Consider the following 15,707-nt stretch of genomic DNA (forward strand, 5'->3'; position numbering starts at 1 on the left):
CCACCTCTAACCTGCTTTAATTCCATTCTGGGGTTCTGTTACTTTAATGACAGTTGCATAGCTAATGTGGCAATAATAAGAAAGTGCTTAATTAATCACAAAGAAAAGTAAACATTTGTAATGCTAAACACTGACACCTAAAAGAGAACAGGCAGCAGCAGGTAAGTCCCAAAAAGTGCTCTGAACTACATGACATCGATCTTTTTCAATCCATGCAATACAGTGTTGCACTCCTTTAATAATGTATCTCAGAGTGTCCAGTCTTATCCCCAAATGGCTGGTGTGGCTGCAGGATTTCAGTTCAGACAGATAGGAGCCACAACTAACTACGCAACAACTCACTGATTGTAGGCTAAGTTCAACTGATTAAACAGATGGAAAGAGGTGTGGCTCCTGCTTGGCTACCAAACAAACCTTGTCAAACCTACAGTCACACCAGCCCTTTGCCCTTAAAATCAGACACCCCTGGTCTAACTAGATCAAATTCACTTAAGTGAATTCAAAATTATCTAGGCAGTTATGTCCCAAAGCAACTATGACATGTCCATGTGAATTTTTTCAACAACTCCATGATCCAGTTTTCAAGGACAACTGTTGGAGAACTAAGCTGATAAAAATCTCCTAAACGGTCTGATGTGAGGTGGCCCAAATTTAGCAGTATTTCTCATTTAGGCAAATATTCAGGCAATCCACCTTTAGGGATGAGCCAGAGCATAAAGAAGGGATATATACATATATATACACACACAGACACACACACAGTTTGATTGTGATTACATCTATTCAGCCCTATTCATGCATTTAACAATACACACTGTCACAAAGCAGCTTTACAGAAATCTAGGTGTAGATTTAGATCCCTATTGATCAAGCCAGAGGTGAGAGTGGCAAGGAAAATCTCCCTGAGAGTTGAGTTTAGTGCAAGAAAACTCATAGAGATTATGATCAGGTGCTGAACCTGATTGGTGCAGATTTAGGAGAATTGTCCAATGTTACTCTGCACATGCAGGAACTGACACTCATCTTTCTGTAGATGGGGTCTGGGAGGGGCCCCCAGGGAGAACTACAAAGAGATAATGTTATATTTAGCCTACTCCACAGGGGCTTTGGGTTTTTTTCCCTGATACCTAATTAAAAACATTAATAATGATGCTTTATCTAGTCTTCAATTTTCTGCCCTATTAAGGTTGCTCCCATTTGGATTTGTCTTTGCTCTCACAAATAGGTCATACCAAGGTCTAAAAGTTAGATAGTATCATTCACAGATACAATAATTTATATTGAAATCATTTCTAGCAAAATGGCACATGTGAATTAGCCTACCAAATGGTATGCTCACTTAGTAAAGATACTGCAGCAATTCCTACAGAACATTTCCAGCTTAGCCAAACCCAATTTGAAAAAAAGAGCAATGGATACAAAGATTGCTAAGAGAAAAAAAACAAACATTTAGAAATATACTCAAAGACTACATATGTGTTTATGCAACTTTATTTTATACAATAGAGCTACGACAGAAGCACCATCTATAGCTGTGTTTTTCCCTCCACATATATACATATGTTTGTGTAGTTCATATATACAGTATATTGTAGATAGATAGATATAGATATAGATATAGATTGTCAATTTGTTTGGTTCTTGTCTAGAAATGGTTGAGGATATTGCACCATATGCATCTTTAGAACCTGAGGTCTCCTCAGTGTTGGTGAGGAATAGCAGGCGATAAATCTGTGGATGAGGAAGGAGGGTCAAAGAGATCACATTCAAAGTCCTGAAGCTGGTCGAATGTTAATCCCCTCTTTGATATCTCTGGCCGATTAGGGTGATCCTTGAGCTCAAGGATTGGTAGAATGGGACTCTTCATCAGCACCTGAGAGTCAAAGGAGAAGCCATTAAAAAACCTCTGACTCATATAGCGTTCCAGACAGCGCAGACGTCGCATGGGGGTCTTGCATAGGAGCTGCACCCAGAGAACACAAAGAAAGTGTGAGAGATTACAACAGCTGTGTTTGTCTTCAGTCAAAGGCAAAGGGCAAACAGACATTGCATTACCTCCGTGAGTAGCAGGGCCAGTGCAGGACTGAAGCTCAGAGGCATTTCATAAGAATGCTCAGTGACTTTGGTCAGCATGCCGCTGTGGTCTGACTCTGGAGGAAGTGGGAACTAAATGCAAAAATAAGAGTTTTATGGACCATAAGGTTTGTTCAGTTCCAAGATGTGAATATCAATAAGCATTTCAACACATCTATTTTTTGTTGTTTGCTATTTTTTTTTTTTTGGGGCCAGCCCAACCCAAAAGGGTTTGGAGGACCACTGAGACTTAGTGTTATTATACACTTTAAAAAGTAATGCAAAAGTAAAATAAGAGACTAAACTAATACAAATGGGGAAAACCAACACTAATAATACAAATAGAGGAAGTGCAAAAGATATATAAAGAAAATGCCACATAGGACAAATACACTGATGATAATAATTAGAAAGTAATACTAATATTAGTAGTAATAGTAAAATTAGCATTAACAATAACAATCTACAATCTAAAAAACACCATCACTTGCAGTGTATGTGTATGTGTATGTGTGTGGCATGGCAACACTTTTAACTGAAATACTATACATTCATCAGTATTAGGATTAAAATGGTACAAGCAATTCAGGTGATAACTAGAAAACCCAGTATACATAAATCTTTGAGTCAAACAGAGGAAACTGTTGAGCAGCCCCCTCCATAAGTAGTGCCAGTTTTTCATTAAACTGTTGTAGCTTGTGTGATGTGTTTTGATTTCCAAAATCAACAGTTTTGTTATTACTGTGATTGCATTCAATAATTCCATCAGGTAACATTCAGTCCTATTTGTTTGAAATGACCACTTTTTTCTGAATGTTACCTCTCCCTCAGCCAGTGTGTATAACAGGATGCCCAGGGACCACCAGTCTGCTGCATGGCTGTAAGGACCCCCAGTCAGAACCTCAGGAGCTGTTCAGCAGTAATGTAGAATATAATGAACATATTTGCTATAAATAAGTAACAAATACAATGGATATAAAAAGTCTACACACCCCTTTTAAAATGGCAGGTTTTTGTGAAGTAAAAGCATGACACTAAGATAAATCATGTCAGAACTTTTCTCATCTTTAATGTGAAATTGCAAAGTAAACAAATAAAGTGAAAAACAATCAGAAACTTTTTAGGGAAAAAAAGAAAACTAAAAACTTACAATAACCAAGTTGTATAAGTGTGCACGCCCCTAAACTAAGACTTTGTTGAAGCACATTTTTGATTTTATTACACCACTCAGTCTTTTTGGGAAAGAGCCTATCAGCATCTTGACTTTTATCTTGACTTGACAATATTTTCCCACTCTTTCTTGCAAAAACATTCTGGATCCATCAAATCATGAGGGCGTCTCCTGTGCACAGCCTGCTTCAGGTCACACCACAGATTTTCAGTTGGGTTCAGGTCTGAGCTCTGGCAAGGCCATTCAGAAACATTGATCTTCTTTTGGTTAAGCCATTGCTTTGTTATGCTTTGGGTTATTGTTGTGCTGAAAGTTGAGATTCCTTTTCATCTTCAGCTTACTAGCAGACACCTGAATGTTTTGCACTACAATTTGCTGGTATTTGCAGCTATTCATGATTGCCTCCACCTTGATAAAACCTGCAGTTCTGGCTGAAGAAAAGCAGCCCTAAAGCATGATACTGCCACCACCATGCTTCACCGTGAGTTGGTGGTTTTTTGTTGATGTGCTTTTTTGCACCAACATACATTTTGGAATTGGTCTCATCAGACCATAATACATTTTGTCAGATGATTTGTGGTGTTGTAGTTGAGATTGGATGATTTTTGTGAGAAAGGGCTTCCATCTAGCCACCCTACCCCATAGCCCAGACATGTAAAAAAAAAAATGAGGGATTGTTGTCACATGCAAAGAGTAATTAGAACTTATCAAATATTCCTGCAGCTGCTTTAATGTTGCTGAAGGTCTTGGCAGCCTCCCTGGTAAGTTTGTGTCTTGTCCTTCTATAATTTTTGGAGGGACGTCCTGTTCTTGGTGATGTCACTGGTGGTGCTCATTTTCTCCACTTGTTGATGATGTACCGTGGTGTTCCATGGTACATCTAATGTTTTGGAAATTCTTTTCTGCCCCTTTCCTGGTGAGATACAGTACAGGCTCTTTAAGCTCTTTACAGTTCATGGCTTCAGCAGTCAGATGAAACCAAGAAGATGTGAAGAAAATCTTACAGAAACAGCTGGTCTTTATTTGGGGTTAATCAGAATAATTTCATTGATGACAGCTGTATGATAATTACTTTTGTACATGAGATTGAATGTGATTGGTTCATTCTGAACACATACCCAATTATAAAAGGGTGTGCACCTTATGCAACAGGGTTATTGTAACTTTTTTTATTTTTCCTATTTTTCCCTAAAATGTTTCTGCCTGTTTTTCACTTAATTTCTGCACGTTGTAATTTCACATTGAGGGTGGTAAAAGTTCTGACATGATTTATCTTGGTTTCATATTTTTACATCACAAAAACCTGCATTTTAACAGGGGTGTGTAGACTTTTTATATCCAGTGTACAGTCTGCCTGTGAAGATGGAATTAGACAGTCTTGTGTGCAAAATATTACCCATGTATTGGATTGTCCCACAGATTGTAAATGCTTTTTCACCACGCTCAAGTCGACGAGACAGTCCAAAATCTCCCAGGCAGACGTGACCTGAACTCGGCAGCACAAAAAGTTTAGGATCAGTTGATGGGGAACAGCATTGTTTTTCAGCTCAATACATGTTAGTACTTATTACAAGAGTCATCAGAACATGAGACAAAATTATTAAAATTATCTCTTAATTTGAGAAGAAGAAAAGAGGGGGTTAATGTATAGCATCACTTACATAGATAATTATACAATAGGAATATGCTAAGAACATAGCACAGAGAAATGTGAAAAGCCACAAGCCTTTTTCAAGCCAAATTAATATTAGTCAGTGTACCAAGCAGAAGGTCATTAGATTTTTGCAAAAGCTTTAGAGGCACTTTATGTAATCTCATCTGGATTTGTTACCCAAAAATGCTTTTACAGCTTTACTACAGCTTTATTACAGTAACTTCAGACACAATGGTGTCACAATAATGTAAGAGTGAGGATACAGTGACATCAGAGTGATGTCACAATGATGAAACTGTGATGTCACAATGATGTGATAGTGAAGTCACAGTGTTGTCACAATGTCACTCTATGAACTCAATGACTCTGCTATGATTGGGTTATGATTAGGGTTAGGCCTATAGCAGGAGTTGGATCAGATCCAGCTCCACCCCACAGATTTTTGCTTCTGCAATGAGGACTATCTTGCCACATTAGCAGGAGCGAGAATAGCTCATAAACCAGTGCAAGTCTATGGACAGATGCATCTCTACCCTGGTAAAATTGGCTGTATCTCACTTTATGTTCAACTGACTTTTACAAAATTTACAGTAACTTTTTGCAGACTCTTCATTGCCACTCAGCCACTTGGAGAAAATGATGGCTAATCCCATTTACTCCCATTTAAGGACACCTTTATTGACATTAGTGGCTGATCAAATAATACACTACTGGCATAAACTCTGTGTAGTCACTGCCCAACTACAAGTATAAATGGTGTAATAAGAAATGCCCCTGAGTGTGATTATAGCTTACAGATCAATAAACAAAGAGGAATATATTTTATTTTGTATAACTTATATTCAACTGCATTTTTTTTCAGTGACACTGCTGCTCTGTGGCTCTCTAATGTTCGCTACCAGTATTATAGTTTGAGACAGAAGCAGCTTTACCTTGGTCAGTTAAAAGGATGTTCTCCATCTGGAAGAGAAACCAATGAGAAAAAGCATTCCAATATTAGAAATTAGACAGTTACTATACTTACTAGGCTGAAAACTGATAACACGCTCCCATACCTTCAAATCCCTGTGCATTATCCCAAAGTCATGAAGAAAACCTAATAAAAATCACAGAAAAATTGACCTGAGAGTCCTTGCATTCCAGTAAAATATTTCATATAAATAGGAGCCATAAGCAGTCATAAGTAGTCATTATGTTTTACTAAATAAAACATTCCACTCAATATGATTAAATGGCATATGCAGTGTTTCTGTTCATTTGTGTGTGTGTGTATGTGTGTGACAAACAATGATGCCACAGTGACATCATAATGAGGTAACAGTGAAAACACAATGATGTCACAATGACATAAGAGTGAGGATACAGTGACATCAGAGTGACATAACAATGATGAAACTATGATGTCACAATGATGTGATAGTGACAACATTAGTGACAAAGTCACAACATTGTCAGAATGATGTTACAATCATATCTTACAATCAGTGCTGTCATAATGCTGTCGTAATTATGTCACAATAATGTCACAGAGATGCCACAAAGATGTTACAATGATGCTCCAACAATGTGATGTCACAATGAGGTGACAGTGATCATATAATGATTTTTCTGAAGCCTATGATCTCAATGACTCTGCCACGACTGGGTTACTGAAAATATTGTGTGTGTGTGTGTGTGTGTGTGTATGTGTGCATGTTTGTTCCTTAAGCCTAATTTACCTATAGATATAGGAAATGTAAATCCTGCATTGGCTGTCAATGTCCCAGTCACATTCACATACCCCGCACTACAGAACAAAAATTCCATGGGGTGGAGTCAGACCTGATCTATCTTCTCTCACCCGAGTGTACTTGAGCCAAAAGTCCAGGAAGTGGAGACAACTCCATGTGTTTCAAGTTAGACACAGTAAGACCCTAAGTATTTGGACAGTGACACAATTTTCGTAATTTTGTCTCTGTACACTACCACAAGGGATTTGAAATGAAGCAATCAAGATATGACTGAAGTGTAGACTTTCAGCCTTAATTCAAGGGGTTTAACAAAAATATTGCATTAATCGTTTAGGAATTACAGCCATTTTTTACAGAGTCCCTCCATTTTCACAGGCTCAAAAGTAATGGGACAATTGACTGATAAGTAGTTTCTCGGCCAATTGTCGTCGAATGTTTCTTCATTATATCATGATAAATTAAGGAGATAAAAGGTCTGGAGCTGATTCCAAGTGTTGGATTTGCATTTGGTAGCTGTTCATGGGAACTCTCACTATGCCGTCCAAAGAGGTGTTGATGCAAGTGAAGGAGGCCATCATGAAAAAACAAAACAGACCTATCAGAGAGATAGCAGAAACTTTAGGAGTGGCCAAATCAACAATTTGGTACATTCTTAAAAAGAACAAATTACCTCAAGATGCAAACCACTGATAACATTCAAGGACAGAAAGACCAGATTAGACTCTAGCAAACATTAAAAAAAAAAAAGCTTGTGCAGTTCTGGAACAAGATTCGTAGGACAGATGGAACCAAGATTAACTTGTACTTGAATTATAGGAAGAGAAGAGTATGGAGAAGAAAAGGAAGGGCTCATGATCCAAAGCATACCACATCATCTGTCAAACATGTGGTGGAAGTGTTATGGCATGGGCATGTATGGCTGCCAATAGAACTGGGTCACTGGTGTTTATTGCTGATGTGACTGCTGATAGAAGTGGCAGGATGAATTCTGTAGAATAAAGAGCTATACTGTCTGCCCAGATTCAGTCAAATGCTGCAAAACTGATAGGAAGGCATGTCACAGTACAGATGGAAAATGGCATACCGCAAAAGCAACCCAAGAGCTTCCTAAGGCAAAGAAATGGAACGTTCTTAAATGGCCAAGTCAGTCACCTGACTTCAACCCAACTGAGCATGCTTACTGAAGACAAAACTGAAGGCAGAAAGACCCACAAAAAAGCAGCAACTGAAGGTGGCTGCAGTAAAGGCCTGGCAAATCATCTCAAGGGAGGAAACTCAGCATTTGGTAATGTCCAGGGGTTCCAGACTTCAGGCAGTCATTGAATGCCCCGTGCTTCCCCGTGCTTCCCCGTGCTTCGGGGGTTTCCTCTGGGTACTCCAGTTTCCTCCCCAGTCCAAAGACATGCATTGTAGGCTGATTAGCATTTCCAAATTGTCCGTAGTGTGTGAATGGGCGTGTGAGTGTATGTGCAATTATGCTCTGTGATGGACTATCACCCCGTCTAGGGTGTCCCCCGCCTTGTGCCCCAAGTCCCCTGGGATAGGCTCCAGGCTCCCCGCGACCCTGTGTAGGATAAGGGGCACAGAGAATGGATGAATGGATGGATGGATGGAATATTTATTCATCTTCAGTCAGGATCAGGGCTTATTCTGGGAACACTGGGTGTGAGACAGGAATACACCCTGGATGCGATACCAGTCCTGAAGGAAATCTGAGAACCTGGAGGAAACCCACGCAAACACTAGGAGAATGAGAACATGGAAGCAAATTCCACACAGACAGTAACCCGAGGTCGGGATTTAACTGGGGGCCCTGGAGCTGTGAGGCTGCAAGACTGACTGGTGTGTCATATGTGTGTGTGTGTTTGTGTCTGTATGTGTGTGGTGTTTATATATAAGTGTGAGTGACCTAAAGCACTGCCGAGTTCAGCAGCAAACACTCGAACCTCCCTCTCTTTAAACTGGCCAGTTAGCATCCAGTAGGTGTACAGATCTCCAGTGCTGCAGTAATCACACACTAAAGAGTAAAAAAGCAAGACAGACAGAAAAAGCCAGAGATAGAGAGATTTAGACATATTCTCAGGTGCTGAAATTCCTTTTTTTAATTTAACATTATAATATATCATTATTGTGACCAGTGAATTAGTTTTGGAAACACTACGCTGTGGGAGTGTGTGAGATGCAGAAAATAATAAATGTTCGACAACAATGAACAACAGATTCTTACAGAAACACAATGCACCAAGAGACCTGCTGGTAGCTCAGACTGGCAAATGAGTAGAAATAGCAGAGCAGAGAGAAGAGGTGAGGAAAGGGCAGGATGTGGATGGAATGACTCACTGACGAAGAGGTTGTTCTGACTCTGCCAACAGTCCTCCAGACCGAGGACAAAAGCGTGTTTGAGCTGCCGCTGTGATGGAACAGGTAACAAAGTAGAGGAGATGAAGAAGCTGACAAACACTGAGCAAAAGTAAATCATGGCTTTTTGTAATACATTAAGAGCATGAAATGTTTTGGGGTGAATGTATCACGGAAATGAATCAAGCGCCTGCTCATAATCTGAGGCATCTGTGTGTGTGTGTGTGTGAGTGTGTGTGGCTAATCTCCACCTGGATTATAACCTCCTCTTTCGACTGTTCCAGGGCTCCATGTCTCAGAACCTCAGATTTGGGTAAAACCTAACCATCAGTACAACAGACTGCAAGTAAAACAGCAGATATTTCAGGACAGGAAAAACTGTTTTATGCCACAGAAAAAGGTGTCACCTTTATAGCATAGGTCTTCCCTTTTGCCGAGTCATTCACCTTCAGAATAGGGCCAAATGATCCTTTCGCTATTACCCCAGTTACCTGAATAGAAAAATAAAAGTAACTTGCAATAAATTCCTTAAACTGTGGAATGAGCTGCTCAGTTTACATGACACTAAGTAAGGGTTATGAAGATTCTACTGGTGCTGCGTGGTGGCTCAGTGCTCCAGGGTTCAGGGTTTGATCCTGACCTTGGGTTACTGTCTGTGTGGAGTTTCTGTGCATGTTCTCCCTGTGTCCTCCTAGTTCTCTGGTTTTCTTCCACTTCCCAAACACATGCCAGTAGGTGGATTGGCTACTCTATATTACCCTTAGGTGTGAATGAGTGTGTGAATGTATGAGTGGTGCCCTGAGATGGCCTGGCATCCCATCCAGGGTGTATTCCTACCTCTCGCCTAGGGTTTCTTGGTATAGGCACAGGGTCCACTGTGTCTCTAAACAGCATAAGGTGGTTACTGATAGTGAGAGTATATAAGTAATTATTAAATAAAATGACTCTGTTTGTTTGTGTGGTACACGCAGAAGAAAGTGCAGTGGTTTCCCTTTGTGCACAGGTTAAGAGTTTGTCAGATTTTTTTTAGCGTGCTGAACTCCCACTATGATAAATGTATGTGGTGTCTCCGTTCGAATTTCCTGTGCTCTGTTGTTGCCTGTGACCTGGGAGACATGGGAAACTCACTTTGTGGTTTTTGTGCCACATCAGAATTTTTGCTTCAGTTCAATAATATGGATCTGTTTGGCTGGAAGCTCATCAATTGCTCACCACAGGTTTTAATGAAAAACATGGAGAACAGAGAACAGTGTCCTCCCCTTCTCTTATCATCCATTGTCTCAGACAGCTGTTTGACATAATAATAATAATAATAATAATAATAATAATAATAATAATAATAACGAGAAGAAGAAAAATAACTTTATTATAACTTTATTTATATAGCATCTCTGATGCACTGAAATGAAACTCAAGTTCTTTACAGTGAATAAAAAGGAAAATAAAAAAGCATAATAGAAGAAGCAGAAAATGCAATAGAAATTGGAAAAATAAATAATTATTTAGAAAAAATAAGTATCCATAATTTAATTTAGTAATTAAGATAAAATCGTAATAAACCTGGTAAATCAGAATTTTTTTTTAAAATTAAATACTGAAAGTAATGTAAAATAAAAAATTGCTCATAAAGTAATTAGTTAAATTCAACTGTATTTATATGGCACTTTTAACAATGGATATTATCACGAAGCAGCTTTACAGAAATATATAAATTCTGGATATGAATTTGAAATTTATCCCCCTTATGAATTATTCCCAAAAAGGTGACAATGATACAATAAATGTAAAACTAGACCAAAAGGTAACGTAAAAAGATATGTTGTAAGCTGCCTTTCAATACTGCAAACCGAGGATTCTCATAGAGAATACACTAAAAGCACCACTTCTGTTGTGTTTTGTTCACAGAACAGAAAGTAATCCTGTGTTGCATTATCTTATACATCGCCATGGAGCATATGCAGTTAGTTAATCTTACATAAAGGAAGGTGCTAGTTCTTTTATATCTTTAAAAACAAATAAAAGGATATAAATAATGTATTCTATGTTGAAAAGGATGCCAGTGAAGCCATGTCAAATGAGACACTGTAAATGTGTTTTTCCAGTGTGCACCATGGATAACCTCCTCTGAGATTCCACACACTTTGGCTGGGAGCTTTCCACCCTCAGGAATTCTGACAACCCTAGCAACTGCTTACAAAACCACATGAGAATCCGGCCTTAAGCAGAACCAAAACAGCATTTAGAACAGTTAGACAGATGTGTGGGCTAGCTGTATATGAGCCAGCTGTGTAGTCTCAATCTATTAAGAAGAAACTTCAGACAGCCTAAAACAAGATGATTAGGGTTCAGCTGAAAACACCTCCCCACACACACCTGGAAATAGATCAGTTTCAAAAACACAACCTTCCTTCTTCTTAATTTCTTCTAAATTCTTAATACATTAGTCCCCAAATATTTACTTAATTATTTGAACCTAGTAAGAGACCTTCACAACTATGCAACCAGAGGGAGTATAACAAATATTATACCTTTTAGATTCAACAGTTTAGTGGATAAAATACTTTTTTTATATGAACAGCAGCTGCTGTGTGGAATAAACTTCTCATTTCTCTTAAAGAATAACAAGCTTTAAGTATGCATTGAAGAAATTGCTGCTAAATAACATGTGAAATTGTAAAGTTGTATTAATTGATTGAAATTTTTAATCCATTGTTCTGCTTGACTATTCCAAGCTGACATTTTGACCCATTTGACATTTTTAGAGGACCACAATGGAATTAATCCTTCAGGCTTTATTGTGTTTTAATCCTCAACATTTTTCAATGTTTGTAAGTTCTGTATGAATGCAGTCTTATATGTGTTTTATATCATTGTCAAATAAATCTATCTGTCTGTCTGTCTAGTAAACTCTTGATGGTTCTGCCACTACACTCCAGCCCAGTTATTCATTTGTTATTCTCCAGCAGGAATCAGTGTCTTGTCACCATCTGTGACTCCATCTATGGGCATGAGTGTAGAATGCATGTTATAAATTCAACTGTAGTTCTTTGAATTATCGATGACTACAAAAGTTTTGTTTACGATTCTAGGACAATATTTTGTGTTAGAAAGAATTTGCATTGCTGGTTATGACCAACATCATGGCATATTCATTGTGCTTATTTCCACAATTAAGGGACACAAAATGCATGAAATTACTTGCATTAGTAGTTACTTACATTATGAAGAGACAGAGTAATAGAGTACCTGTAAATGTGCAGGTCTCCCCTCGCGGTGCGGAAATTCTGGCAGGAAGATGGAAGTGGATGAAGGTAGAGGATTTGTCTCTTGACTTTTTGTACATTTATTGAATTGGGATGATGTGCACTGGTCACTCTGCTGCCTCAATGGACTGCTTTGGACAAGTACATCATGGGGAGACAGGAACCTTTGCTTACTGGACAAACTCCTCTTCTCCACTAATGAGAAAGGTGTCTGCACATGAAAAATGAAAAACACTTAATAAAATAATAAAAAAAATTGTCAGGCTGAAAAGTCTGACTGTGCACTACTAAGTGTGATCTCAGTGACTTTGATGGTGACATGGTTACTGGTGCCAGACAGGCTGGGATGAGTATTTCAGAAACTGCTGATCTACTAGGATCTCCACACACACACACATCTCATTCTCTACAGCTTACACCTTATGGTGTGAAAAACAAAAAAACATCCAATGAGTGGCAGTTCTGTAGGTGGAAACCCCTTGTTGATGAGCGAGATCAGAAGATGAAGGCCAGACTGCTTCTCAAACCAGACAGCTGAAAATTGGAAAATGATTAGGCATTGTTCTCCACCTGTCCAGTTTGGGTGATCCTGTCTCCACTGTAGTGTCAGATTCCAGTTCTTGGCTGACAGGAGTGGAACCTGATGCGGTGTTTTGCTGTTGTAGCCCATCCACCTCACGGTTTGACATGTTGGGCATTCTGAGATGCTTTTCCGCTCACCACGGTTGTAGAGTGGTCACTTGAGTTAATGTCAGCTCAAATCAGTTTGGCTATTTTCCTCTGACCTCTCTCATCAACAAGTCTTTCCGTCTGCGGAACTGCTGCTCACTGGATGCTTTTCACTCAATTCTGTGTAAACTCTAAAGAATGCTGTGTGTGTGTGTGTGTGTGTGTGTGTGCCAATCCCAGGAGATTAGCAGTTCCTGAAATACTCAAACCAGCCCATCTGTCACCAGCAACCATGTCACGGTCAAACTCACTGGGACCAGTGAGATTTTTCCCCATTCTGATGTTTAACATGAACATTAACTGAACCTGTATCTGCTTGATTTCATGCACTGTGCTGCTGCCACATGATTGGTTGATTGAATAACAGCATGAAGCAGGTGTGTATAGGTGTATTATAGATACACATTATTATAGGTGTATTACAAGGTAATTATTAGGTGTTCCTAATAAAGTTGCTGGAAAGTGTATGTGTAATCATATGCATGAATGTACTGAGAAGCATCTAGTTAGGAAGGCTTTCAGACTGTCCATGAATTAAGAACCAGTTTAATCCTCTTCTCTAACACATTATAGACACTAGACTGATTTCAAAACTCCACAGATCCTTTAAGAAATATACAAGTAAACTGATAGGCATGTTAATCCTGCTTTTCTCTCTGAGTCAATAAAAATATATAGTTTTGAAATCATCTGAACAGGCACTAACTATTGTCCCTCACTCTTATACACTATCATACAGGACAATATCACTACACAGGGTGGGACTTTCACACACTGCTGCTGTGCTGTATGTCCATTAGGGATCTGTTTTGGGATTCATTCATAGTGTAACATTCCCAAATAAATCCAAACAAATAAAACCCAAACAAAACCTCTGAGATTGCCTCACCTTGTTTTTGCTCACAGCACCGCCCATAGCACGCGCATGTTGTCAACAAATGAATGATGTTCTTCTTATTCATCAAATCACCATTAAATAATCGCTCCTGTGGGCTACTGGAACTCAGATGGCAATTCTTTGTTTAAAAAACTTCATTTAAGCACTTTCTTACACCGCATTTAGTGTTTCAAAACAGGAGAGTGTCATTCCAGCTCAGATTTGATGCTCAGACCATTGATTTGTGTGCGCTGTGTCCCAAACCACACAATCTCAAACCACGCCCCTTTCCCGAGCAGCATAACCACGCCCCCTTATCCCAGCAACATGGTCATTCCTCCCTCACCAGCCGCCTGACCACGCCCCTTCCCCCAGCAACATGACCACGCCCCCTTCCCCAGCACCCTGACTTCAGTCCCATCTCAACACAGAGGCGTGTATTATTCCCCTTTTAGCACAGCAATTAGCTTTTTTAAAATAATTAATTAATAGTTAGATTTAATGTTGTGAAAAGTCCACAAAACAAATTAGTACCTGTTATCACTTTAGAACAGCTATTAACAGGTTCCCTCACCAGACTTTTTTTTTATAGTTCATTCATTCATTCACTTTCAGTAAAGAGTTTATCCTGGTCAGGGTCAGGGTGGATCCGGAGCCTCTCCCAGGAACACTGGGCCTGAAGTGGGAATACACCTCGGATGGGACGCTAGTTCATCACAAGGCACACACACATCCAGACCTAGGGGCAATTTAAAGTAGCCAATCCATCTGCAGGAATGGTTTTTGGGACATGGGAGGAAACCAGAGAACCCTGAGAAAACTCACACAGGAGGAAAATTCACGTGTGAAACGGAGTTCAGGATCAAACTGGGGACCCCACTCATCGTGCTATTGAGAAATCACAATGCATCCAGTCCTAAAGACTTTTCATGTTGGAAAAGTTAACGTTGCAGCTTTACCACTTACTGTGACAAAGCACTGACACTGGAGACTCCTTCTATAAATATTATGTCTCCTTACAAAAAAACGTCACCATGTTAATGATTACACACATTTTTTTATAAAGCCTTTTACATGGAGCATCTACCATATAAGCTCCTGTGTACATTGTAACTAAACAAACTATTGCCTTGCAGCTGAAACTATTCTGTTATTGAAAATGAATCCTCTTTTAGGTCAATTAGATTTGAGCATTCAGTAGCACAATATAAATAATTTATATTTATATAAATATAAATATAATGAGATTTTCTGTCAGAACTGCAAGGCCAGAGGGGAGGCTGGCAGAAAACAGCCGGGTGTTTGATAATGACTAAATTTGACTGCCTGCATGAGAACAGAGGCTACATAACCTATTACATCTTCACGTGGAATAAAGTATGATACATTGGCCCTAGGAAAATGTTTTGTAGGTAAATCTATATTTTCTTCATTACTCTCTATCAGGAATTTCAATAATATGTGAGAGCAGACCATGACAATATATGAAAGTATCATCCAAAGTGGTAAGTACTTGCTTATATCCGTGGTATTTTAAGCTATTATACTGTAAAACAAATGAATAAGAGCTCACCTGATTTACAGTAAACTGAATGTGACTAAATATCACACATACAGTATACTCCAGTAGTTGATTGGCTTTTTGTAATAATATGTGGTGGGCAATCATGAAGGGGAAAACATGTACTCTAGCCAAGCCTCTCTGATACAGGATCTGTTAATGCTATACAACTATAACGAGATCAATGCATCATTTTGCATTTATTATAGCAGAGATTTGAGTCTGACTAGATTGCAAGAGGAAATTACTTTTATGTCTACATCCCAGTCCTAAAAACCCTCTAGTTCACCA

The 15,707-nt window shown here is 39.0% G+C and overlaps 1 protein-coding gene across 2 annotated transcripts; it reads right to left on the minus strand.

Moving 5' to 3' along the window:
• Positions 1 to 85: 85 nt before the first annotated feature.
• On the minus strand, positions 86 to 14,100 carry rskra (ribosomal protein S6 kinase related a). 2 transcript variants are annotated; one of them, XM_026924086.3, is made up of 12 exons: positions 13,868 to 14,100; positions 12,233 to 12,460; positions 9,394 to 9,477; positions 9,238 to 9,306; positions 8,969 to 9,038; positions 8,538 to 8,645; positions 5,954 to 5,994; positions 5,831 to 5,858; positions 4,641 to 4,730; positions 2,894 to 2,982; positions 2,056 to 2,166; positions 86 to 1,873 (listed from the first exon to the last, which is right to left on the minus strand). In XM_026924086.3, exons 1-12 carry the CDS (start codon positions 13,892 to 13,894, stop codon positions 1,700 to 1,702), a joined length of 1,119 nt encoding a protein of 372 aa, XP_026779887.1. In that variant the 5' UTR covers positions 13,895 to 14,100; the 3' UTR covers positions 86 to 1,699. The 2 variants fall into 2 exon arrangements, with proteins under 2 accessions (XP_026779887.1, XP_026779886.1); XM_026924085.3 differs by having other exon boundaries at positions 86 to 1,963.
• Positions 14,101 to 15,707: the final 1,607 nt, after the last annotated feature.

This window comes from Pangasianodon hypophthalmus, chromosome 14 (genome assembly GCF_027358585.1).
Source record: "Pangasianodon hypophthalmus isolate fPanHyp1 chromosome 14, fPanHyp1.pri, whole genome shotgun sequence".
Taxonomy (NCBI): domain Eukaryota; kingdom Metazoa; phylum Chordata; class Actinopteri; order Siluriformes; family Pangasiidae; genus Pangasianodon; species Pangasianodon hypophthalmus.